This window comes from Aotus nancymaae, unplaced genomic scaffold (assembly GCF_030222135.1).
Source record: "Aotus nancymaae isolate 86718 unplaced genomic scaffold, 86718_ANA_hifiasm-v0.15.2.pri h1tg000040l, whole genome shotgun sequence".
NCBI lineage: Eukaryota > Metazoa > Chordata > Mammalia > Primates > Aotidae > Aotus > Aotus nancymaae.
The window spans coordinates 418,165-443,922 of NW_026988454.1; the positions used below are offsets into that span (position 1 = coordinate 418,165).

Below are 25,758 nucleotides of genomic sequence, written 5' to 3' on the forward strand. Positions count from 1 at the left end.
ACCTAGCTTGGGTTCTGTGTAAGGAAAGCAGCAGGGCTGCGGAAATGTTTGAAGACATCTTCTCACTGCTACTGCCCCCAGGGCTGGAATTTCTCCTGTGAGCTCTCCTGTCTCATGTTCCCCGAGTCAGCAGATGACCCATTAAAGTGCGTTAACAAGACAAACCTGAGCCTAGCCACTGAGAGATTTGTCAAACCAGGTAAATTTCCAGACAATGGTTCCTGCCACTATTGTGTTATAAAAACAGGCATTTTTGTGTCCTAGAAAGAGCACGTAATATGAATTCAGAAAATTATGGTTAAAACCTTCACTCTCACTTGATCCATGTGATACAAGTATCCCTTATCCAAAAGGCTTGGAACTAGAAGTGTTTCAAATTTTGGATTTTTTGATTTTTGGACTATTTGCATATACATAAAGAGACATCCTGGGGACAGGACCCAAGTATAAATATGAATTTGATTTCTGTCTCATATACACTTTATACGTATAGCCTAAAGGTAATTTTGTACAGTATTTTAAACAGTTTTGGACATCAAACAAAACTCTGGCAGCAACCTGTCACTGAGGTCAGGTGTGGAATTTTCTACTTGTGGCATAATGCCGGTGCTCAGTGAGTTCTGGATCTGGGATTCTGGATTTTCAGATTAGGAATGTTTGACCCGTGCTGGCCAAGTCTCTCCCGTGCTGGGTGAAGAGACCCTGGCTCTCACCTGCTCTGTGTGACACTGGGCCAGTTTCTTCCATGCCAGCTTCAGCCCTTGTGCTCTGCCATAGAACACGTTCGTCATGAATAAATGAGAGGAATATATGCAGTATGGGCAATCTGGAGCAATGAAGGCATGAGCCACACACCTTGTCATCAGGGGGAAGGACTAGCTACTGCCTGAGGCGTCAGCCAGGCAAAGCTGCAGCCACAGTCAGCGCCCTCCATGGTCCTAACTGACGGGTTATTCAAGGTAGAGACAGGTTCCAAGGACAGGACAGAGTACTCTGCGGGAGAAAACAGATGTCCTGACGAATTCCAGGTGTCCTGGATTTGCCCATGGGATACAAAGGAAGAGCTCTAAAGACAGTGGGCTTTGTCATAACCTACTGCTAAAGGAGATCCCTCCAGCAAGTCAGACTTTAGATTGAACATGACTTACACACCATCTCAGTCATTAGGAGACGACCTAGTAACAGTTCTACTCTTGAGTTGCTGACAGCTCACCTTCGAGAGCTTGGGACCTTGGCCGGAATCCGATCCCACTCACTCTGCATTACTGACTGCCTACCACACGCCAGAACTCTTCTAGAAAACTTGGACAAAGGTCACTGTTCCCATGGAGGTGGTGCTACCCAGAGGAGACACATACCAAGAGTAATAATGTGTATAGCATGTCCACAGAGAAACAAGCAGAACACAATGAGGCCGGTGGGCCCCCCAATATGCAGTGGGGGCAGGTGGGCCCCTGAAAAGGTGGCATCTGAGAGTCACCTGCATGTGCCGAGAAAGCCAGCCATGGACACAGGCTGGGACCTTCCCAGTGGCCCAGCATGTGGAGGGTCACTAGAAGGCAGGCAGGCAGGCTGGAGGGCAGTGGGTGAGGGCGTGAAGAGGGATGAGACCCAGACAAACCAAACAGCACCTGCAGGCCCCGGGCAACCCTGGACTGCCTAAGGGAAGGGAGAGACTTATGAGGGTAGTGCAGATGTTCTCGTGGGATTGCTGTATGCTACGTCAAGGCTGGCCTGTGAAGGTACTCGGGGGCAGCACCAAGGGATCCAGCCAGTCTCTTGCAGGGACCCAGGCAGGAAAGGAGAGAGACTCTGGTGACAGGGGCGTAGAGGTTGGTCAGGTTGTGAGGAGGTCAAGCCAGGAGTTTCTGAACAGAGAAAAAAGGGGGTCATGGATGACTGTGAGGTTTTTTGTCTGAGCAACTCAAAGCATCAGCCGAAATGGGGAAAGCTGAAAGCAGAATGATCAGCAGTGCAGGGTGAGTTAAGGAAACAAAGATTTCACTTTGAGCATGCTGCATTCGAAAAGTCTTACTTGACTCCATGTGGAGATGTTACATGGGCAGGTGGGTATCTGAGTCTTTAGCGTGCAAGAAGTCTGGACTAGAAATTTAATGGGGACACTGCTGACATCAAAATGGTGCTGCCGTCTCAGATCGGAAGTAAGCACAGAGGATGGAGAAGGCTGGCCCTGGACTGAGAGGGGTGATGGGTCACAGAGAGACCAGAGGGAAGAGCAGAAACCAGTGCAGGCAGCTTCCCAACTTTATGAAACTCAGCTGCTTCCACACAGGAAAAGACCTGCCTCATTTACCTGATTACCTACCTGAAAATCCTGTGGTGTGTTTAAGAAAATGTCTTAAGAACCAATGGGTAGTGTCACTCACTACCAAATATATAGTCACACATTTGTCCTTATCCATATTAATATTAAGGAGAGGGCTAACAACAGAATAGGGTCTCTCAGGGTAACGTTAATTCTTACATAGCAAGAATTCTATAGTTTTTTTTTTCCTTTTTCTTTTTTTGAGCCAGAGTCTCACTCTAACCCCCAGGCTGGAGTGCAGTGGTACAATCTCGGCTCACTGCAACCTCCACCTCCCAGGTTCAAGCAAGCCTCATCCCTCAGCCTCCTGAGTGGCTGGGATTACAGGTGCCCGCCACCATACCCAGCTAATTTTTGTATTTTAGAGATGAGGTTTCGCCAGGCTGGTTGGCCAGGCTGGTCTTGAACTCCTGACCTCCCGTGATTCGCCTCCGTTGGCCTCCCAAAGTGCTGGGATTACAGGTATGAGCCACCATGCCCGGCAAGAATTCTATAAATAATGAGGTGCTGTTAATAATATTTACTCAGGAAATGGGCTAAGAAATGCTCAGAAACGTGGTTAAGATAAATATTAATGCTCAAAATAATTATCTTTTAAAGAAAGAAAAATTCTAAATTATTTCTATGAAACAAAAATCTTACTGCAAGCATTATTCTTAAGTATTACTGTTCACGTGTCATAGAATTCTTCACAGTGTAAGAAACTCTCTTTGGGCCTGCAGAGCTGGCTGGTATCTTCAGTGCCTCAGGTCAGTGCTCACCATGCCATGGATGCTGAGCAAGTATCTGCTGAATTAATATCTCACATTAAGGTGACTCTGATTAATATCTTCCAGCTACACCTATGTACACTGAAACACACAAAGGAGGAGGGAGAAAAATGTGTACTTTTAAATCTTTCATGTAAAAAAAAAAATGCAGAGCTCAGAAAATATGACTTCCAATCACCAAGGAGGGGAAGTGTTTTTAAGAAAGGGCTCACACCTGTAATCCCAGCACTTTGGGAAGTTGAGGTGGGTGGATCACGAGGTCAGGAGTTCAAGACCAGCTTGGCCAACATGGCGAAACCCCATCTCTACTGAAAATACAAAAATTAGCCTGGCGTGGTGGTGGCACATGCATGTAATCCCAGCTACTCAGAAGGCTGAGGCAGGAGAATCACTTGAACCCAAAAGGAGGATGTTATGGTGAGCAGAGATCACACCATTGCACTCCAGCATGAGTGACAGAGGAAGACTCCACCTCAAAAAAAAAGGAAGGCAGGAAGGAAGGTAGAGGGAGGGAGGGAGGGAGGAAGGAAGGAAAGGAAGGAAGGAAGGAAAGAAAGAAGGAAGGGTTCCTCTCTAAGGCAATATTGCCACTGTGCTCAACTGAGGGGAAAAAACAAAAAGGGACTATTATTTAGTGAAAAGACCATTCAAGTCAAACCTTGATTCATGGGTTTTAAATGTATTGTCTGACACTGACTTTTGTCTTTAAAAGTTGACTAGAATTTGTCTTCAAGTTTATGTAAAGATATCAGTCACAGTATAATTGTCTAACAGGTGATAAAGATACCATACTCAAGCATAATAGGCCCTAAATGACAGCTACATTTCCCCAATGTGACAATAAACACTGAATTTACAATAGACCATGACCTGAAGTCGTTTTCAGCAAACTGATAAACTGGCATGGCTGATAAACTGAATTAAAATCCATGTTATATTAGTAAAGAAAACATAGAATACATGTCACTGGAAGTCTCTTACTCCACCAATAGTTGTATCTTAACTGGCAAATAATGTCAATACCCTTTGTAACAACTGAATATTTAAAATCTATGCCTAATGTGAAAAGAATAAAATAGATTACTCATTGCAAAATTTATTTCACTTGTTCATGTATTTATGACTACGTAAGAACACACGGAATCAATTCATGACTGAAACCGAGGAAGGGTCAAAACCATAAACAAACAGTAACATTTAAAATTAACGAAGAAAAGCAAAGGGTGACTAAATCTAGGAACATTCAAAGGCATGCTTCTAAAGTGTCAGGAACCCCATCTCCTGATGGAGGACACCCCTACGGAGAACTGATCTACTAAAAACATCAAACAGCCACCACTGAAAGAAAAGAAAATCAAGACAGGAAAAAAGTACCAAAGGGAAAGAAACAAGAACATACCAAATCTAGAACAGAGATTGCTGGCATAGCAGTCTGCTGCAGGTAACAGAGAAAGAAAAAAAAAAAAAGAAAGATGAAGTGTGGAAAAAAAAGTTAGGTTTAGACCTGTAATCTGCCATCGGCATATTCTGTCACTGTCATGCGTCATCTGTGTTTCGACAACTTGATGAGAAAGGTAAAGAACTACAGACTAACTTCTAGTATTCAGAAATAGAAAAACACCCACATGGTATTAAATGAGTTTCATCGTTAGGATACATAGAAAATAAAAAAACAGCAAAATTTCCCTTAGCTTTCTTATTTGGAGACCAAGATACTAATTGTAATAGAACTACTAAGCAAAATACAAAACTTTTTTTACTAAATTATCATAAGAAACTTTCCAAATATCCTAATTCATACTAAAAGACTTAGAAATATTCAATGTTTTAACCATTTGGAAAAACTGAAAGACTCAAATAAAAGCTTAGTCCTCACAGAAAAGAATAATTACAGAGATACGACAAGGCATTTGCTATTTTTTCACCATTGTCAGGATACAATAGTGAATAGTGCTGATGCTGTTGATTTATCTGCTATACACAACAGCTGTATATTCAGAATTGAAAATGCAGTGAAGGAAAGGCATCCTTTCGGCTTTTGGGGTGCGGGCAACACAAGGTCGAGCAGGTCCTTAGGTTCCTGATGAATCCATCTTAGTGTACCCATGAGTGACACTGGCCAGGGCAGAGGAACACACACCTGGTGCCGGTAGGCCCAGCACCTCCCAGACAGCTCTGATGGGGAGGGACGATCACTCCAAGAATCCTCAACAGGGAACATAGTACTTTTTAAAGTACTGTATTTTTGAAGCTATTTTAAAGTAAACTAGCTATTAATGTAGTGGTTGCTTTTGCAAATAAAACAGTGCTCACAGTAAACACAGCTAGCTACTCATCGGGAAGTTTACTACTGATGACTTGACAAACACTAATAACAACAGTAGTAAAACAATGTAGTAATTCACACTTTGGCCTCATTTAAGAAACTTATGTGTCTAAGGGGACTCAAGCTGAGTTTTGGGGAAAGTTTTACATATATACACATTTTGGCTGAGATATGTACCTATTAAGAAGTGTGTGAGAGAGAGACATTTCAGAAAAAATTCACAGAGCAAAGTGAAAAAGAATTAACACCGCTGGGCTCTAAGGACTCACAGATTATTATCTAAGTCAAATTTCACTGTGAGGTAAAAAGATCAAAATGTCTGACTTTATAGCTCCCGGTAGAGCTTTACTATAAACAGCATAAAAAATAGTTGAAATTAGAAACAGAATCCAGAAGATAAAAAGAACATGGCTCTGGCCATCTTTTCTCAGAATATTGGATTGTGTTTAAAAAATAAAAAAAAAATCACTAAAACTCATGAACACAATATAGTCAACAGCATTCTCTGTAAATTAATATTAATAAATGCCCAAATTAATAACAATGACCCTTAACAGTTCTTTTTATAAAGAAAGTCTTGTCTTTATCTAAAATTTTTGCATAATAATTTATTGCTAAATGAATTTAAATTTTACTTTTGTTGTTTTGTTTAAAACAAAAATCATTTTTATAATACGGAGAAATAAGAATAAAATCAGCTCTCAATATCTTTATGCTACAGTTGGAATATAACTGTTTATTACCTCAATAAATGCCTGCTTCTTCAACAGTACAACTACTGTGAAGATTCTATTTTTGGTAATGACTGTAAATGTAATGATCTGAACAGTTTCATTTGTTAACCACCACAAAGTGCTGACAATCAAGACCAGGGGCCAGCCAATGATCTGCCCTATGTTTCTGTAAATAAAGTTTTATTCGCACATAGACACGCCCATGTGTTTATGTGTGACTGTGGCTGCTTTTGCACTACAATAGCAGAGCTGGGTGCTGCCAGAGTCCACATGGCCTGCAAAGCCTAAAGTATCAATCTGGCCCAGGAAGAAAAATTTTGCCAACCCCGGATCAAGATTATTACTGGTCATTAACAAATACTTGTTTTCTCAACTGAAGTGTTAAGGAGAAAGATAATTATGAGTTTGCTAATGAAAACAATCAAGTTCCATCTGAATTGTAATTAATACTTGTCAAAGCATGTCTCAAAAAATTTAGCTTTATAGACCTGACTCATTTCTCTATGACATCAGCCAAAAGTAATACATACAATAAAATATTATAAACCTAGGGGCGCTTTTAATCCTTATCAAGATCAGGGCCTAGCTACCCCCATAAGAAAGCCGAAGAAGCTAAGAAAATAGGGCCCACAGATAGGCAGAGCCAAAGCACTCCCCCCTTTACCCTCGCTCTTCGTTCAGCCTCCAGGCGCTGCATGATCAGCATGGTGTCCACATCATCATCCTCCTCCTCCTCGTCGTCTTCGTCCTTCTGCTTCGACTCCTGGAGTCGCTTCTGGAACTGCCACTCCAGCATGAGCTTGCGCAGCCGGTCGCTCTCCTCGGCGCTGCGGTCCGGTTTGCTCTGGAGCTCCTGGATCTCCTTGCTCAGCATGTCCACGATGTGCATCTGCTGCTGCTTCTCCAGCTTCTCCTTAGCATCGCGCTTCCACGGGTCAGGGGACAGACTGTCCCCTGAGGAAAGCTCCTCTTTGCTGACTGTGATGTACTGCAGGTCCCTGCGCTCGATGGTGCGGGGCTGCTGCTGAGGCTGCAGCTCCCGGATGACGGTTTCTTGGGGCCTCTGGAGGGTGGAAGGCTTTTCGGGCTTCATCTGTTGTGCGGTCAGGGGAGAAAACGGAGCAGGGTTTAGGGACTGAGTGCGCATCTGGCCCAGCTTCCTCTCCTGCTCTCTCCGCTTCCTCTCCCGCTCCTCTTCCAGGCGGGCCTTCTCCTTCTCATACCAGCGCTGATGCTCTTCTCTCTTCTTCCGTTCTGCAGCAGCCACCTGCGCAGACGGCAGTCCAATCTGGTTGGCAGAAGGAGGTGGTGGGAGAGGCAGATCCATGGACATTCCATCGAAATCACCGGCATAGTGGACGGGAGGTGGCGGGGGTGGCGGAGGCAGGTCTGTTCGGAGGGGCTGGGAGACGGCCACAGGGGTGGCCGGTACGGCTGCTGGTGTTTTCCAACGGCCAGGGCCGCTTTTGGTCAGCGTGGACGCAGGGGTGACCGGCTTAGAGGAATGGTTCAGGTGCTCCTGGCTAGATGTACTGGAGTCCAGTGAGGAGCTCTGATTTACCCACATATCACTATCGGACTTGCGGTCTAGAGCTGCCTCTATTCGATGCCGCTCAAGCTGGTAAGCTTTATCTTCTCGAAGTTCTTCTTGGGAACGTGTAACACGCTGGAAAAAGAAAAAGAACTATATTTTGGCCATTTATAGAAATTACGAAATATCCACAAACATTGTATCTTCAGACAGAAGAAAAACTGTTGAGTGTACAGAAAGAGACTGAGACTGCCCTATATGGTTCATTGGCTAATGTGGAGTAACACTGAATGCACCTGTAAAAAGAACAAAAAGCGGCCGAGCATGGTAGCTCACACCTATAATGCCAGCACTTTGGAAGGCTGAGGTGGGTGGATTGCTTGAGCCCAGGAGTTTGAGACCAGCCTGGGCAACACAGTCTCTGTCTCAATGGGGGAAAAAAAGGCAAAGCTGTCCTTTCTCTTTGCATAGAGGCCCTTCAGTGCCAGTGGCCATCCTCACCCTCCTGCAGTGCCCTGCACCATCTCTAGTGCAGGGCCAGACATGCAACTTGGACTTCAAAGCAATGTGATTGGTCAAAATATGTAAAAATCAACAATGGGAACTTCTCTATTATGAGTAATTACTAAATCTTAACCATTTAACCATCTGTGACTTTCTAAATTTTACAAGCTGAGGCCTGGCTTCCTGAGCTCTTTGACAGAGCTGTGCACAGTAAGGCAAGGACAATTCCTACACATCTGAGACACAAAGCTCTACAATGTATTGGTATAAATTTGTTGAATACAAAGGTGTGTGTGTGTGAGACAGAGAGGAATGACCCTGGGGGGCGGGGAGGGAGAGGGGCAGAGAGAGAGAGAGAGAGAGAGACTGAAATGAGTACACTTTTCCCAAAGGGCTAGTCTGAAGGCTGAGAAACGGCACATCTGAAAGGAGTCTATTCAGATAAACATGATCACTATGAGGTCTGCATCAAACACCTTTTTTTCTGCCCTGTTAATGAGTAGAAATTAAAGATGTAAACTGGGAAAACAAATTGTTTCCTTTTTCTCAAAAAGTAAACCAACAAGAAAGATGTAGTATCGCTTCAAAAAGCAGTAGTCTCAAAGAAAAATGGAACATTTACTCCTAACATTTTGCTAGAGCTTTACTTAGTACACAGAAACAGTCTCATTACTGGGGTACGAAATCCATGGACCACATAAAAACAGAGACTGCCTACCACCACTCCCTGCTGCTGGAAGGGCTGACCTGAGTCACTCTTCTGCTCCTTTAAGACTTCACACTGGCCCTGGCTGCTGGCTTGAACTCTCCACCTCCCTGCTTAAATCCCATCATAATTCTTCAGTCATTCAACACTTTGGCCTCAGTTTCTCAACTTTCTCCTGTAGGTATTGTTTATCCATGTTGTGAGGTAGAAACAGGTAACAGCTGTATACTATGAATGTGAAGACTTAATGGCATCCCACAAAACAGGAAATAATGTGTGTAAAGATGGGATTCCATGTGTGCACTACAAATTGGGTTGTCTTGAACATGGGAAGCAGATTCTTCTAAGTTCTAACAAAAGATACTAGAAAAACCAGGGCACAAAATTACTCTATTTTTAAAGAGAAATTTGGGGGAAGACACCTTCTCTCAAAGAACTCCAGCTTTTGGTGATAGAGGACATCCAAAACTCCCAAGACTGGGCCTAGGCGATCAGGCCCACCTAGGAAAACAGGAGGAATGACCAGCAGACCAGACAAAAGGATAAGAAATCTCCTGATGGCCAACATTTGTGGCCTGAAGAGCGCTTTCTGCCCTCAGAAAACAGGCTCCTCCTCACCTGTATCACAGCGTCCAGCTCCTCAGTGCAATCCTCTCTCCATTTTACCCATTTTTCAAGGCTCAGCTCAAATCCCATCTCAACTCTGAATTTAGTCTTTGCCAACCACTCTAAGAATGTGGATCTTCAGAATTTCCGCAGCATTTGTGATCCAGAGCACTTATTTGTTACAGATCCTAGACTGTTCCTTTAAGCATACCTTTAATTTCTTCTCCCAATCTTTCACCATGCAAATAGTTACCTTTCTAAAAAGAAAACCACATTTGATAACGTTCCCCAGCTTAACTACTCAGCATGGCATCTCCTCTCTACTAACGTGGACAAAATCCAAATTCCTGAGCTGTCATGTCAAGCCCTTCTGTCTGGCCCTGCCTACCTTTGCTGCCCTACATCCTGCTGTTCCCTTCCCTCTACCCAGGGTTCCTGCTGAACTACTGCACATCTCTGTGCCTTTCCCTCCTCCTGGAAGGCCCTTCTGTGCACGCAGCTGTGCCCAGGTTCTCGTCCAAGGCTGAGAAGCTCTGTCCCCCACTGGGACTTCTTCTCCTGCAGCACTGACCATGCTGTCTGATGTGTCTGTCTCATTTCCCTGCCACACCATGAGCTCCCACAGACAAGGACAGCTCCGGGTAGAAAGAGTGCAAAATGTAACACCTGAGCTCTAATTTCTCACTTCTACATCAGTGAACTTTGTCTTAAAAATTATAAGGTCTTATATTACTAACATTTTGTTAATCAAACATCAGAGAACAAAGAATCCTTTTTCTTATTAAGTATTTGATTCTATCCCCCTTTTTCCTCAAACTTAACCACAAAACCATTAAAGAAAAAAATAAAAGGTCGACACTGCTGTTCTATAGAAAATGTCAATTGTGTCTTAGAACTGTTTTCACTCCTTGAGAGGTGAGAAAAGTATGTGGAATCTTTGATTTCTAACCTGAATTGCAATACTGGAATGATTACTATCTGTGTGCATATGTGGCTTTTCTTCATAATTTGGCCACTGGTTCTGAGGAGGAGCCATCCGATCCTGGGATTTGGAAGCTGGGAAGGTAAAATACTCTCTGGTGTACGTCTGAGTGGGGATGGGGTAGGCTTCAGGTCTAGGCGGAGGACTCTGCTCCTGTAAAATGTGAAGAACAAACAAAAGTGAGCTTTTTACAACCATACAGACTAACCTGATTTTCAACGATCTGTTTTAAAATTTGAAAAACAGTAAATATGTTAAGTACTGCATTAAAAAGTGTTTGATCCATACTGAGAATAACAACATTTCATTTTGCCCAGACTTAATTTAAAACTGGTTTACCCAATATATTAAAAATCAAAACATAAAACACTGCAGATTTAGAAATTATGATCAATGCTAACTCAGAGTAAAAACTGTACTAGATAACTGAGCTGATCCAAGGGAAACCTAAGTATGGAAGTGCAGTAAAAGCCTTTTGCCCATCAATCAATCAGACCTCGGTGCAGAGGTTTCCAGTAGAGACAGATGTTATCTTCGCTGCTGTTCCAGAGGCATATGCACCTTTCCCTCCAGGACTAGGAGGCTGATCTGTTCAAGTTGAGGGGGGGGGAAAGAAACTTAATATTACATAAACAAACTACATATAACATAAAATCTCCCTAAAGGCCTCATTCATTTTCATATTGCTAGTGAGGTGTCTCGCATAGAGACAAAAAAAAAAAAAAACAAGGCAGATGAGAAATCAGGTCTTGTCATATCCACATCTATCTGTAAATCATCAGAGCCCAGAGCTACAAAAGAAACCTCTGTAACTCTGCGTACCAGGCCAGGGACTGGTAAACATTTTTGGTAACAGGCCAGAAAGTAAATACTTCAGGCTTTGTGAGCCTTTGTCTCCTGCTGCATATCCTTCTATTATTTCTTCTGCTCTTTGTTAACAACCCTTTAAAAACGTAAAAAATATTTTAGTTCCTGTTGGTAATTTGCCAACCCCAAACAGAGATGTTATTAATGTATTTGCTGACCGCATTAACTGAATCTAAAGTGTTTCCATCTTAGTTTTTGTTAGAGAAATGTTACTTATGATATCCCTTATGAAAACCATATCCTAGTTAGCCAATGCTTGCAGAGAATAATTTTAATTTAATAATTAACAAACCACACACTGCCTCCTCTCGCTTCAGACTGTGACTGTGAGTGTACTTAGGAGCAAGAAAGTGTCACTCTTACTTGCTACGTTGGGGCTGGAACGGTGATCAGCTCTATTTTTCATCAGTCTATCATCACCAGGCAATTTCTTTGGTTCACTATATTCTGCCCAAGGCAGCTGAGGACTCTCAGGAGACCCATTTTGAGCTGAATTATTATAGAGCTCAAAGCCTTCACTCTTTGGTCGGGGTTTACCTGAGCCACGACGATCTGAAACTGGAATCAAAGCATATTCAGTATCTCTTAAGATTTTATTTTCAACACCCTGATTATCATTAAAATTCCGTAAGAATGGTTCTTAGCATAAGAAGTAAGGTGATTTTCCCTATAAAGGTCAGTTCTTTCTACAGAATCATAAAACAGCTCTTAAATAGATACTGAGAATAAAGAAAATATTTCTACTTAATTGGTAATGATGAGAAGATGAACACTTTCAAAGCTTATTTTCTCGTTTCACTGTTTTAAGTAACAAATCAAAACACTTTTAAAGTACATTTTTTAAAAAAGTTAAAGATAAACATGCTTCCCTGACTTCTTAGAAAAACATCTGAGCTCTTAAGCACCCCATGTGGTTGTCCTGAGCAGTCGTCACGTGGCGTGAGCCTTCTGCCCCTGGCTGGCGCTGTCAGTTCTCCTCCCTTTTGCTTGCTTACCCTGGTTTATCATCTACTGTTCACAGCTTCCCTCTGTGATTTCTAACTCGTATTCTAGTTTGGTTCTTTTAAATGACGGTAAACTAAGAAATGAGACAACCAAGATGTTAAGTTCTATGTAGAACACATGCTGAGCAAGGGCGACAACACCACACTAGGTTTCGTTGAGATGCCCCTTGTGTGCTGTGTGTCTGCTTCAGTAAGCAGCAGGCCAGGTTTTCTGACAGCTTGGTTTTAGCTGTGATTTGTTATGTAAGGTACCAGCTTGAGGTTTTGAGCTGTGAAGTTTCTAGAATCCTACCTTATGGAGGAGAAGGCCATAAAGGCCATATTAAGAAGCCTATGTATACATTTAACAAGGTGCATTAAGACTGATCTGGAAGGCATATAACGATTTAAGAGAGAATATGTGTCTGAACTAATTATTTTAAAAACCCCAAACTTATACTGATTTTATTCTGAGATTCTTCTTGATGTAGCTATAAAACCACAGTTCCCAAAAATAAGTTATTTAAATAACTAAGATTTTTAAGTGAATTACTGTCATGCACCAAATAAGCCCATTTTGGTCAATGAACCACATCCGTGACAGTGGTCTCCTAAGATTACAACAGAGCTGAAAAATCTCTATGTCCTAATGATGTCTTAGCCAGTGTAAAGCTGTAGTACGACGCATTCCTCATGTCTGTGGTCACGCCAGACTGCCCTGCTAGCTGTATACAAGTACAGCTCGTACAGTTATACACGGTATATAATACTTGATAATGTAATAATGTAATAGGTTACGATTTATCTATTTTACTATACAACACTTTTTATTGTCATTTTAGAGTGTACTCTTTTTACTTATAGAAAAGTTAATGGTGAAGCAGCCACAGGCAGGTCTGTCAGGAGGCCTTCCAGAAAAAGGCATTGTTATCACAGGAGGTGATGGCTCCATGGCATGTCACTGCCCTGAAGACCTTCCTGTGGGACCAGATGTGGAGGTGGAAGACAGTGTCACTGACGATCCTGACCCTGTGCAGGCCTAAGCTAATGTGTGTGCTTATGTATGAGATTTTAACCAAAAAGATAAATTTAAGAAAAACAGAAAATCACTTGTAGAGTAAGGATATAAAGAAAATATTTCTGTACAGCTGTACAACATGTTTGTGTTTTAAGCTAAGTGTTACTACAAAAGAGTCAGAAGTGTTTTTAAAATTTAAAATTTTACATAGTAAAAAAGTTACAGCAAGTTGTTAATTTATTATTAAAGAAATCTTTTTTTTTTCTTAAATTTGAAGTGTGTAGTGTTTATAAAGTCTACAGTAGTTATGGTCATGTCCTGGGCATTCACATTCACTCACCACTCACCTGCGGACTCCCCCGGGGCAACTTCCAGTCCTACAAGCCCCACGCAGGGTAAGTGGCCTTTTACAGGTGTAGCTCTGTTACTCTTTTACTCTGTTTTTTTTTTTACTGTAGTTTTTCTATGTTTAGATATGTTACCGCTGAATCATAGTTGCCTGCAGTATTCAGTACAGTGACATGCTGTACAGGTCTGCAGCCTAGGAGCAACAGCCTACACCATCTAGGCTTGTGTGAGTACAGTGTGAGGTGCACACAGTGATGAGATAAACTAAGAATGAGTTTGTCAGAATGGATCCCCCCTTGCCAGGCGATGCATGACTGTGTACCTAATGTGATCATCATGCCCTATCTCAGCATACGCAGGACTAAAGGAACTACTCAGATACAAATAAATGCATATTTCTTCAGTGAAGAACTGAATGTACTCTTTCAACACTTGAAATACTGAGTTTGCCTATCAAAACTGAAAACTGTTTATTCATTCTCTAGTTTTTTCCCAGTTCATCCTTAACGTGTCACATTCACTCTGAGCACCCACCATGTGCTGGGCCTATGAAAGCTCACCAGCAGTCAACCAGCCCTGTGAGGGTAAAGCTGAATGGCTCCTGATGACAGGGAGGGGACATGGTGACTCACAGTGTGGGCTGCAAAGTCAGACGGCCCACATGGGAATCCCGGGCACTGAGCTTAAGCGCTCTCATCCTCAATTTCCTTAAAAGCGGGGCAACAGTAACACCAGTACCTCCTCCAGGGGGTTTTGTGACTATGTAAAGAGGCCATGACTGTAAAACACAGGGTCGTGGCCACTGTTTCCCTACTGGTCCTTACTTCTCTGCATCATGGGGGATGGCTGATTGAGGAGGGTGGCCAGACCGTGGTAGATGGCACCCTGCTTTGCTACTTCCAGTGTCACCACAGAGCTTGTTCTTGTCATGAGTTCTGCTGCCCTAGGAGAAGAAGATTACACATGTAAGAAAAACGAAATACAGTGCCTGCTCTGTCATAAGTAACTGTGATCACAGCAACTGAAAATCATGTTCCACAGCCTCATCTATTATTTTGGGTAATGGTTCTGACTTTCAGACCGCTTACTCACTACCCATTTTCTTCCTCTGAAAACTGACTGTGAACATAGGCAAACACATCTCCTGTTATCATATTAAGAACAGTAGATAATATTCAGAAATTTAAAAAAGTGTCAAGAGTATGTTTCTTTCAAGTTTCAAAGAAACTGTAATAGAATAAAGTATATATTTATAATTTGGTAACAACTGAAATGTCACGTACACTAACAAAGGTAAAGAGTAATATGAGCATAACGTTTTAGCACAGTTTTCATCTTCCAATTTCAAAACTTAATGCAAAAGTCACCTAAAAATGCTAATACTAAGCTTCAAACAAATAAATCTATGATACCTTTCCTGAGAGAGCCCAACCAGACTTCGTCCATCCACGCTGAGGAGCTGATCACCTGCAGCTAGACGTCCATCCTAGGCACATCCACAAGTGTGTGCATGATTGGGGGTGGACAGCAAAGGGAGAAGGGAGGAAGAAAAGGTAATGATGAGTACATATCCTATTTGTTCTTCCAACGAACACTGTATAGTGTTACATAACTAAAAGTAGCAGCAGAATCTCTCACATAATTTGCTGAATGTGACACACTGAAAGTGTACTTCCTTCAAAATGATACTGACCACATCCGCAGCACCTCCTTTCACAACCGACTTCACGTAGATTCCTAGTTTATCTTGACCAGCACCCTATGCAAAAACAAGGCGAACATACTGCATTGAAAATACACTGTAAGAAACATATGATGCAGGAAAATAAAACAAAAATAAAGCCACCCATCATGTACACAGATAACTGCAACAAAGCCCTGCTTCTCATTTTTACATGAAAAATCAGTTATTCATGCATCAGCTAATGATGAGACTAAAATAGAGACTTGGAATCCTGAGGTTAATTTAAGAATCGTTCTGAACAGCTACAAGTGTAAGTGAACTAAAAGCTACTGCATGATATATACTATTAATCATTTTAATACAAAAAGCAACTTAGTACAGTATGTTTACATTTCACCGTTTACCTGTATCCTCCCTTATACCCTTGTTCTGTTCATACATATAGTTTAAGATTTTAAATGATAAAAAAATTTCTTGTGGCAAACAATAAGAGAAACTTAGAGAAAATAATACAGAAAATAATCTGTATTATAACTCATGTACTGTAACAGTAAATAAATATTAAAGCAACAAAATCCAATTCACATAGAAGTGATGTATTATGAAAGAATAATAAACTTCTGTTAGATAAATTTAAGTACTATATACAATTATTTTCAGAATCACCAATATTCTACTTGGATATCACAACTATACTAACACTAAGCCTAACCCTAAAACAATCAGCATTTTGGACAATTTATTGCAAATTTCAAAGAAAACAATCCTACGCATGAAGTCTTATATTATGGATAGTATTGTACAACTGAGCATAATTCCTTAGGTCACAACAATTGAAGGTAAATACAAATCCATTTCAACCGTTACAAGGCATTGCATGCTAAGAGTAAAAATACGGTACAGAAAGGTGCAAAGCTGTGATTCAACAAATGACTTAACGAAAATAGATTTTCTATAACACCCTAGAACTGTGTAATTTTCCCTTGGAAACCACTCACATTTATCTCATTCAGTTAACAAGTTAAGTTTATAGAAGACAGCCTGACTGGCCAGCACTGCTGATCCTGACTCCCTTCCTCCCCTCAAGGAAAAACAAAACAAAATACCTGTGAGCAGGTCAAATTTTGTAACCATAAAACCTCCCATTACATACCTCATTTTTAAAACAGTATAATATTTCTTAATTTAACAAAGCAACTCCATTTTGGAAAGCAGTATACTTCAAATTTCATGTGGTTACATTATCTGGGAACTAAGTTTATAAAAGTTCTATAGAACGCAAAATCAAGTATTCTCCTTTGCAGCTTTGATCTGAATTTTCCATCTGTTCACTTTAACTATGCTCTGTGTCTGTCCATGCATCTCTCCCGTGGATGCCTTCCACTCTAACCCCTACACCCTGTCTGTGTTTGTCCACGCATCTCGCCTGTGGATGCCTTCCACCCTCACCCTGACATCCCTCTGTGTCGGTCCACACATCTCCCCCATGGATGGCTTCCACTCTCACCTCAATACACGTCTCTGGCCCAGTCCCAGATACCTCACGGCCCACTTGCTACCTCCCTTCAGAAATCATTCAGCACAGTCCACGCACCACAACAGCCAAATGCAACCTGTGGTCCTTGAATGGATCCTTTTGCCATAAAAAAGCATTACTGGGATAGCTGGCAAAGACTGAGCTTTTTGTAAATTTAAAATTTCAATATAAAAGCTAAAATATACAGCAGGCACTCAATAAACAGCAACTTTCTAAATTTTAACAAATCACTTAGCAAAAGAATAAAAAACACGCTTTTTGCCTCACTACATCTATGGCAATACTGGGTTTCCTTGAATCAAGGGAACCACGACACACTATGGAAAAATACTTCTAAGACACAGCACCCGCCCCACCACCCCTAGCTGTTAAATCAGGTAATCGCTCACACGTAAGATAATTAACTGAATTTATTTACACATTTAATAATTTTAAGTGATTCATGAATAACTGTTTAATTCTATGCCTCAGCTGTTTAAATGACAATCTCATTCACTGAACAAATATCCACCAAGTGCCTGTACTGTCCTAAGCTCCATGTACACATCAATGAACACAACAGACAAAAACCCTTGCCATCATGGAGCTGCTGCTATTCTTCAGCGGTTTATTTGTAGTCATCCAGTACTAATTCTTGTTGGAGTGCTGAAAGTCTCTTTTTTTTTTCCTGAAAATGCTGCATGCCTATTCCCTTTTTAGTCAGGTTTTTAAAAAGTTCTACAGAGCTAGTTATTTTTTCCTCTGCTTTCTACCTGACAGAAAAGCAATGCGTATTGAATATGAGAATGCCAACTGTCAGTGAGAATGGGCACTTGGCAACATTTTCGCATGGCATTATCTTCCAGTTAATATAACCCTGACCTTGTAATGTAAAGAATAAAAATTATCCCTTTAATAAGATAGCCAATTATTACCATCTCTGACAAGAAAAATGTTTAGCAGTAATATTAGCAATATATTATTTTTAGTAACACTATTATAAACAAGGAAATGCCAAATATATATTTTAAAACGATAAATCAAGCCTCCTCCTTCCATTTCTGGTATTCTTTGTACAATCACAATTTTAAAGACCAAAAAACTGGCACATACTTAAGACAATCTGCACTAACAAAACTCTTTTTAAAATCATAAAAGAGAACGATGAGAAAGTGAGGGAGGGATCATCTTGCTTCAACTGCACACGTGTTTAAAATCATAAAAGAGAACGATGAGAAAGTGAGGGCGGGACTGTCTTGCTTCACCTGCAGGCGTGGCTGCCGTTGCCTGTCAGTCAGCTCTCCCGCCACTCTCAGTTTTCATTTTCACAAGAGGTCTTTGTTCCAGCTTCACAATGAACCTCAGTCTCGTGGCACTGTCACCTCATTTTCAGCTCCTTCACTCAGAGCAGTCATCACATTCCTGAGGACAAGCACTAGGCTCTTTTCCTTCCTAGCACCCTAAACAAGCAGACAGCTAACGTGCACACTGAAGATGTGGACTCCATGTGAACGACACATGGCATTTAAAGAACCCAAAATCCTACACCATTTTATGACAGGTGATTTATGATACTATAAGCAATGTGAAATTTAATGCCTAAATTTAAGTATTGAAGCAAAATTGATCATGTACTACTGATATCTGAATGAACTATCTTTAAATAGGTCGAAGCTTGCATTATAAATTTCAGAAAAATTCTGGCAAAATGAGGACGCTCTCCTTTTAACTGATTTTCTGGTCTCCCTACATCCACTTATGTTTCCTGAAGCACAGCTCAGATAACACTATCCTGAGCAGACTTTTCTAACCGCCAGCTGCTGTAAAAATCCACAGCAGCTTCCTGCACAAGGTATTCACGGCTCCATGAACCAAAGTTCAAGCTTAAACCTCGCTCATCATTCTCCACTCGATCAGCCCTCATCTCCTCCCACTCTCGTGTTCTTGACTTAGGTGATGTTCTCTCTACAGCAACTGTCTTTCTGATGCAGGGGACATGCCAAATCCTCTCCATCATTCATCTCCGAAGCTCACCTGCCAGCCCACTCACCTTCCCAGTGCCAGGGAAGATATCATCTCTTCTTCACTAATGTTCTCATCACATTGGATTTTCTTTGTTCTTTTTAAGCAGTGAATCACTGTGTCCTGCATTACAGCTACCTCTGCAAATGGCTCCTTCCTCCAACTCCACTAGAAGCTTCTTGAGTATAAGAAGCTCTATCCCTTCCAGAACAGCTTCTCAGTTAGGTTGACTTATAGTTTACTAACACTGATCAGTAAGAAATTTGGTCAATTTCCTGTTTAGTAAGTTAAGAAGCAACTGATATGCCCATTGTATATGGGTTAGCAATAAAACTTTGTGAAATTACTAGTTTAGAAAGATAGACAGAAAAGCACTTCAGGCTATGGCACCCAATGTGCCCTTTTAGGAAGGGATCTCAAATCCATGATTGTCGGAAAAGGCACAAGAGTAAGACAGATTCTATTTTTCTTATATATTCAGAAATTATCTGAATTCTAAGTTAGAATCACTTCTTTTAATTCCAAGTAAACTGAATTTTTAAGTATATCTGTTTGTCACAAAAAAGAGGTTTTCATTTAAGGAAATAAGCATTCATGATAGAGCTAGGCATGGTGGCAGTCATCGCAACACTTTGGGAGGCTGTGGCAGGAGGACTGCTTGAGGGCAGGAGTTCAAGACCGACCTGGGCAACACAGTGAGACGCTGTCTCTACAAAAAAAGTGTAAACAGCATTCATGATTATTAGAGACCTGAATTCAAAACATCCATTAAAATCTAAAAGGTCTATTCAAGGTTGGTCATAAAAACTGAATTTAATTAAAAGTCAAGACAATGCATCAAGAAATATACTTTGAAAATACTCTTAGAGACAGGAAGACAAAATGATGTGCAAGTAAAGAATATAGATCTGGATAATTTAAGAGGTATCCACATTCTGGTTGGCATTTGGACCTCTACTTCATGGACTGCTTCGGCTTCACAGACATTTCTGCAGACACAATCCCCGTCCACGGACCCTGCACCTTCTGCACACACTCCTTTCCCTCAGACCTGCTGGCCCTGTTCGCATGCCCTTCCCTTCTACCACCTCTGTTTATCTGGATCCTACTTAAACTTCAGGTGCAGCTCACAGTCATAAACTGGTCGTAAAAATCGTTAACTACAACTACTGTATGGAGAAATTACAGTTCTACTGGTAATTATTTTAGAAAAACAAAATTATAGCTACCAGAGATGAAATAGCTCTTAAGAAATGTCTGACTATGTATATCACATCAATATGGGCAATTCCCTTCAACCTGAATCACCTCAATCTCTGTCCAACTACAAGGTGTCCGCTCATTCAAGGTGTCTCAATCTGGCCATGGCAGTACAGGCCTGGAATGTACACCCTGACCGGAGGAAGGGCAGAGTAAAGCAGCTCTGCTGCATCCCTAACTGCCTCTGCTGCCGGTCAGACGCCTCAGCAAACTGTCATCTATCAAGCCATAACAATTCCCTAACATTATGGAGCTCTCACTACCCACCCCACTTCATTTGAATACATAAGAATTGTACTGCCTATGGTAAAAAACAAAAAAACACTTTGGGAGGCCGAGCGGGTGGATCACGAGGTCAAGAGATCGAGAACATCCTGGTCAACATGGTGAAACTCCATCTCTACTAAAAATACAAAAATAAAATTAGCTGGACATGGTGGCACGTGCCTGTAATCCCAGCTACTCAGGAGGCTGAGGCAGGAGAATTGCCTGAACCCAGGAGGCAGAGGTTGCGGTGAGCCGAGATCGCGCCATTGCACTCCAGCCTGGGTAACAAGGGAGAAATTCCCTCTCAAAAAAAAAAAAAAAGAAAAAAAGAAAAAAACAAAACAAAACAAAACAAAAAGCTATGAAATAGAATTTGTTAATTTCAGAAATACTCAACCACTTAATTTAGGTCTTATTTTTAAACAATAGTGCACAATCTAATGTAGTTTATTAAGGCTGAACTCAAAATTTATTAAGATAATTAGTGTCTATTTTATATTTAGATGCACACACAATTAAATTCATTTTATGGTAATTCTATTTCTTTTCTGTGAGAACACAATAGTACAGATAAATCCACAAAGGGTAAATAGTTTTAAGAATTACTTGCTTAAAGGTACCTAATATGGTATTTGAAAAGATATTATTGCATTTTAGTCCATTTATTATTTATAAAACTAAAAGAATAATCATATTCAGGATTACTCATTCCTCATTTAACAAATCAATTCTATTAAAGAAAAGTTGGGGCAGAGGTCTTCTGAAAAGCAGTTACAGATTTGAAAGGCACCAGGAATTAAAAATTTCAGTAAGTACAATTTTAGAGTTTAATTAACCAAATTAAAATACCAGAGGCAAATTTTTAAATCAACTTTTCCCCCTCTGGAGGCCCCGAGAACATTTGCGGTGCAGCATCTAAACCTCTATGTTCAGCATTTGCGCCCCTCAACATGATTTCAGCATATTAGAGGATACCCAATCTGGAGTACAAGCTGGCAGAAGATTTAGATTTTGTCCTTAAAAAAAAAAAAGGCAAAAAGGAAAACACAAAGATCACTGCCTGTTTGATCTGAACATTTTAATCTTAAAATGCATCTTGAAACTGCCTTTCTTTCTATTAAAAAGGAAAGAGGGGAGATGGGACTAATGAGGGAGAGGAGAGAGAAGAAAGAGAGGACAAAAACAGGATGAAGCAAAGTTGTATCTGAAATTTACCTACAGAGTTACGAGAGAGAATGGCAAGAAATAAAAAGTTACCAAAAATTATAATGAAACACAGAAACAACTCAGCTGCTATACATTCAGCTTTCCCTAGAACTGAGAAAGAAGCACGCACCTATAAGTTGCTTTGTGCAATCGATGAGAAATGGCAACAAGGAAAAGACTGCTCCCCAAATGTCTTCTCTAATTCTCTGACTACACCTCTTCAGGAGAGGTTTTGTAGAAGTGTAGGTAGTCTCCCCACACGCACAGCGAGGCTCGGTCAGGAGGAGCCTAGGCTTCCAACATTCCAGCAGCAAACCCTGAGTGCGTGTGGGAGTACAACGTGATAAACAGCATAAAGACATAATTAAAACACAATCAAAAAAAAAAAAAAGGAGCAGGAGGAAGAAAGATATGCTGGCGAAATCGTCATGAATCCAAACCTATTGTTCTCAGGTAAAAAAACCTAGCCTGGGTTCTCTGGCTAGAGATTTTAGAACAATACAGGGCTGGAATGACCTCAGAGCCCAGAAACATTTCACAGTCATCAGGCATGTTTCAGCCGACACTCTGCCCACTTGCTGCTTTCCTCAGGGCTTTTCAATTGCTTTATTTCTAGTCAGACAAGTAAATCCAGGCTAGGGTTTTAGAAACATTCTAAAGATCTCTCTTGTTGGGTAGGAACTACCTTAATTTTGAAATAATCAGTTCTAAAATTCACTTTTTATATAAATTCTACATCCAGCAACCTTGAAAGTCGGTGGTGAGCTATCCCTAACAGGTCTGGTGCTGCGGGCAAGGCTACAGTTCCAGCTCTGGTTTTTGTTTATGCTTTGTATGAAATACAAACCCAACAACACCACATCTATTTCTTCCCTCTTCATAAAATGAAGAAGAGAATGAAGGTGGTCCTGCAGATGGGATGCAGGAGGCTCATGAACCCCAGAAGACCACACGCCACATTTGTAGGGAGTGTGAATGTCACCAGGGCAGAGCGCACAATTCTCCTTGGCCTAGTAAAGTGGTGTGTGACTCGCAGATTTTTAGGCATACGAGACCACTGGAGGTGACCCTGAGAATCCTGACAAAGCTCCCGAGAGTCCTGGCCCGCACAGGGGATGGATGGGTGGGTCTGGATAGCTTAAGCTTCCACTGAGAGAGAAGGGGCAAGCCCAGGGCGGTGTGAACCTCTGGGCTACCCCACAGCCAAGATCCTACATCCAGGTAACTCTACAAATATCATTATTTTCTATGATGGCTCTTTAGGGGATTAACATTTTATGTTCCTATTATGTTATTTTAATGCTGTATCTGAATTCAGCATTTAAGCCAATCCAAGAAATCGGTACTTAGTCCAATACTATAAACTAGGTAAAAACAGTATTCTTTTATATAACTTACTATTTTGCTTTTGGCACAAAAATATATTGTTTCCAAATACATAAGAAGCCATGAGGGGTACTGTGTCACTTCATACAACTTAATGGAAAGATGTTTCTGGCATCTCCATGGAAGAAATTGTAAGCACAATAGGAACTTTGCAACTGACTTTAAAAAGGAAGCCAGAATTTCCTGACTTCATTTGTTTGACTAGCTCTTTTCCACGTGGTCATAATCAGATAATTAAAGAAGGTCTCAAAGTCTTCAAAGTTCATGCAAGAAATTACAGTTCATGAGAGAACCTTACTCTCTAAACAGTGAGAAGATATGTTAATAAACACTGTCTTTACCCTCTCATTTTTAGGGCATAGGAACCTCCATGTTTTAAGCTATGATTTTAAGATCTTAAAACTTTACATCAGTATATAGTCTAAAAGCATAAACTTGAAGTTAGGCATTAATTAACCATTTATTTTTAAATAAAATAGTAAAATATCCTAAGTACTTTTAAAAGTGTCATTTTTATGGTCACTTTTAGAGAAAAAAACAGGTTTTAGAGAAAGGGTCCAGTTAGCCACCTGACGGGGCCAAAAGTAAGTTACACCATGGATATTCTGATACGTGTCCTCAGCGAGCTACACAGTGGCAGTCATCACATTTAAAGCAATCTTCACCATATTATACTCAGCAGGATAAAATATCATGGCTTTTTTCTTAAATAAGAAGCATATAGAAGCCTTATGTTTTTATGAAGCTTAAGAATTTGCAGCACAAAACAGAAAGCAAAAAAAATCTGAGTGTGTAATTACAAGCTACATTAAATGGTTGTTGCTTCATGAGCAAGTTAATTATTGACAGGTTTAAACAAGTTATACTAAAAGAAAAAGCATTCTTTCAAGATCACAGCATGCATAAGAACGCCGACAACAGCAGCCTGAACAAACTCACCACTGACTGCGTTCTTCCAACAACAGAGAACCACATTTTCATTTCTGGGACCACAACAACTTCTGGAACTGAAAAAACAACTGTCTACTTCTCTCAGTTTTCAACAGCATCCAACACAGCTGGTTTTTCAAGACCAGGATCACCACATTCTGCACTGGATGCGATGACCCGGTATGGTATTTATCAACACGACCTAGAACTAACGCAATATTCAGGCTCTTACGTAACCAGTCCACTATGATTACCATTCATTTTGTACTTTTAAACTTTAAAAGCAGTTAGAAAAACAAAAAGGAAGGAATTGTTTGTAATTTAAAAATCCAAATTAAACAGGAAGCATCATGTTGTCCCACAGATGAGCAAGAAGTAGCTTGCTGAATGTCCCCAAAAGCAATGTTTTAAAAAGTAAACTGCATATCCACACCACTTCCAAATCATCTGGATTTCATAAAATTTAACCACCATGTGGAAGGCGAGTCAGGGAACTTAACACCAAAACATGGTTCAGGGTTACAGCAGCTAAGCCATACACCAATTTAGAAATGGAAAAAAGAATGGGCCAAATACAAAAGCCACGCAGCTTACAGAAAACAACAAAAGCAACCAAATTACTGGGGATAACGTTTAACTACACAAGTCTATAGGCTCTTCTGTATAAAAAAATATATAAATATACCACACACTCATGATACTAACAAGAATACAAGTTGCAGGTGATTATCTAGTACCGGCTCAACATGCAAAAGCTGAGGTAACTGTAACTATCACTGCGATATTAAAGGCAAGGAAACTAAGGCTTTGAGAGGGGGTGCGATGTGCTCAGAGCTCCAAGGCTGCCAGTGGCAGGAGCAGAATCTGCATGGCAGCAGCGTGACTGCAGAGCCCAGACACAAACGGAATCCTACGTGACGCCACCACACCAACAGGCTCAGGGTAGGGCTAGCGGTGAAATCCCCCTGTATACTGCCCTATCCTTCACTCAGAATACACCCCTGAAATCTCAAAAATAAGTCCACTCTACTATAATAATTTATGCAGACCCACATACCTATCAACTATATAGTGTAATGTCAGCAGTGTCTATGTGTTAGATGACTTTCCAAGTACCAGAAATTACAAGTAAACTGGAAAAGGATGGATATATTTAGTAATCAGGTATGCCAGGGAACTGCTAGATTCATGTCTCTCTTTTCAAGAAAAGACGTTAATAGACACTTCATTTCTGAAAATGGTACACTGTCCAGTCAATAGGCCATTTCCTTTAAGTTATTTCCTTCAGAGCATCTATATGCTGACATTCAAATTTTATCTCTAGCTCTAACCTTCTGAGTTTCACTACCAACTATCTACTAGATAATATACATTCACTCAGCTCAACAGGCATCCGCATCTCCAGTATGACACATTCAAAGCTAAACTCTCAATGCCCACTGCCACCACACTTGCCCCTCTGCAGTTTCCCTGTCTTGGTAAATCACATCTCCATATGCCCAGTTGCCCAAGACAAAATCAGGATTCATTTGGATACTTCCCTCTTTCATCCACTACTGACAACTCACGAACCAATCCAAAAACTGCCACTCAACAAATATGTATCAGTACCTACTATGACCAGAAACTGTCAACCCTTGAACAGTCAGTAAGAGAAGATGCCTGCCTTCATGGTCTGTTCTAGAACGCCTTTGTCCTCTGCATCATCTCCACTGCCTCATCCCTACAGTAAGCTTCCACAACCTCTCAGGTGGAAACTAGTATAACTTACTATTAGTCTCCGGCT

General features: G+C 40.9%; 1 protein-coding gene across 13 annotated transcripts in view; it reads right to left on the minus strand.

Annotated features, from left to right (window-relative positions):
- AFDN (afadin, adherens junction formation factor) overlaps nucleotides 1-25,758 on the minus strand; it is a 143,523-nt gene that overhangs the window by 13,162 nt on the left and 104,603 nt on the right. For 8 of the 13 annotated variants that reach the window (XM_021670688.2, XM_064360454.1, XM_021670682.2 and 5 more), the window contains 7 exons: nucleotides 15,395-15,460; nucleotides 15,114-15,187; nucleotides 14,526-14,644; nucleotides 11,716-11,910; nucleotides 10,982-11,073; nucleotides 10,453-10,638; nucleotides 6,821-7,822 (listed from right to left, as the gene is read on the minus strand). In XM_021670688.2, the coding sequence (XP_021526363.1) occupies nucleotides 6,821-7,822; nucleotides 10,453-10,638; nucleotides 10,982-11,073; nucleotides 11,716-11,910; nucleotides 14,526-14,644; nucleotides 15,114-15,187; nucleotides 15,395-15,460 (1,734 nt within the window). Of the gene's footprint in view, nucleotides 1-4,495; nucleotides 4,532-6,820; nucleotides 7,823-10,452; nucleotides 10,639-10,981; nucleotides 11,074-11,715; nucleotides 11,911-14,525; nucleotides 14,645-15,113; nucleotides 15,188-15,394; nucleotides 15,461-25,758 lie in introns of all 13 variants that reach the window. The other 5 variants (XM_064360460.1, XM_064360457.1, XM_064360455.1 and 2 more) reach the window with 2 other exon arrangements.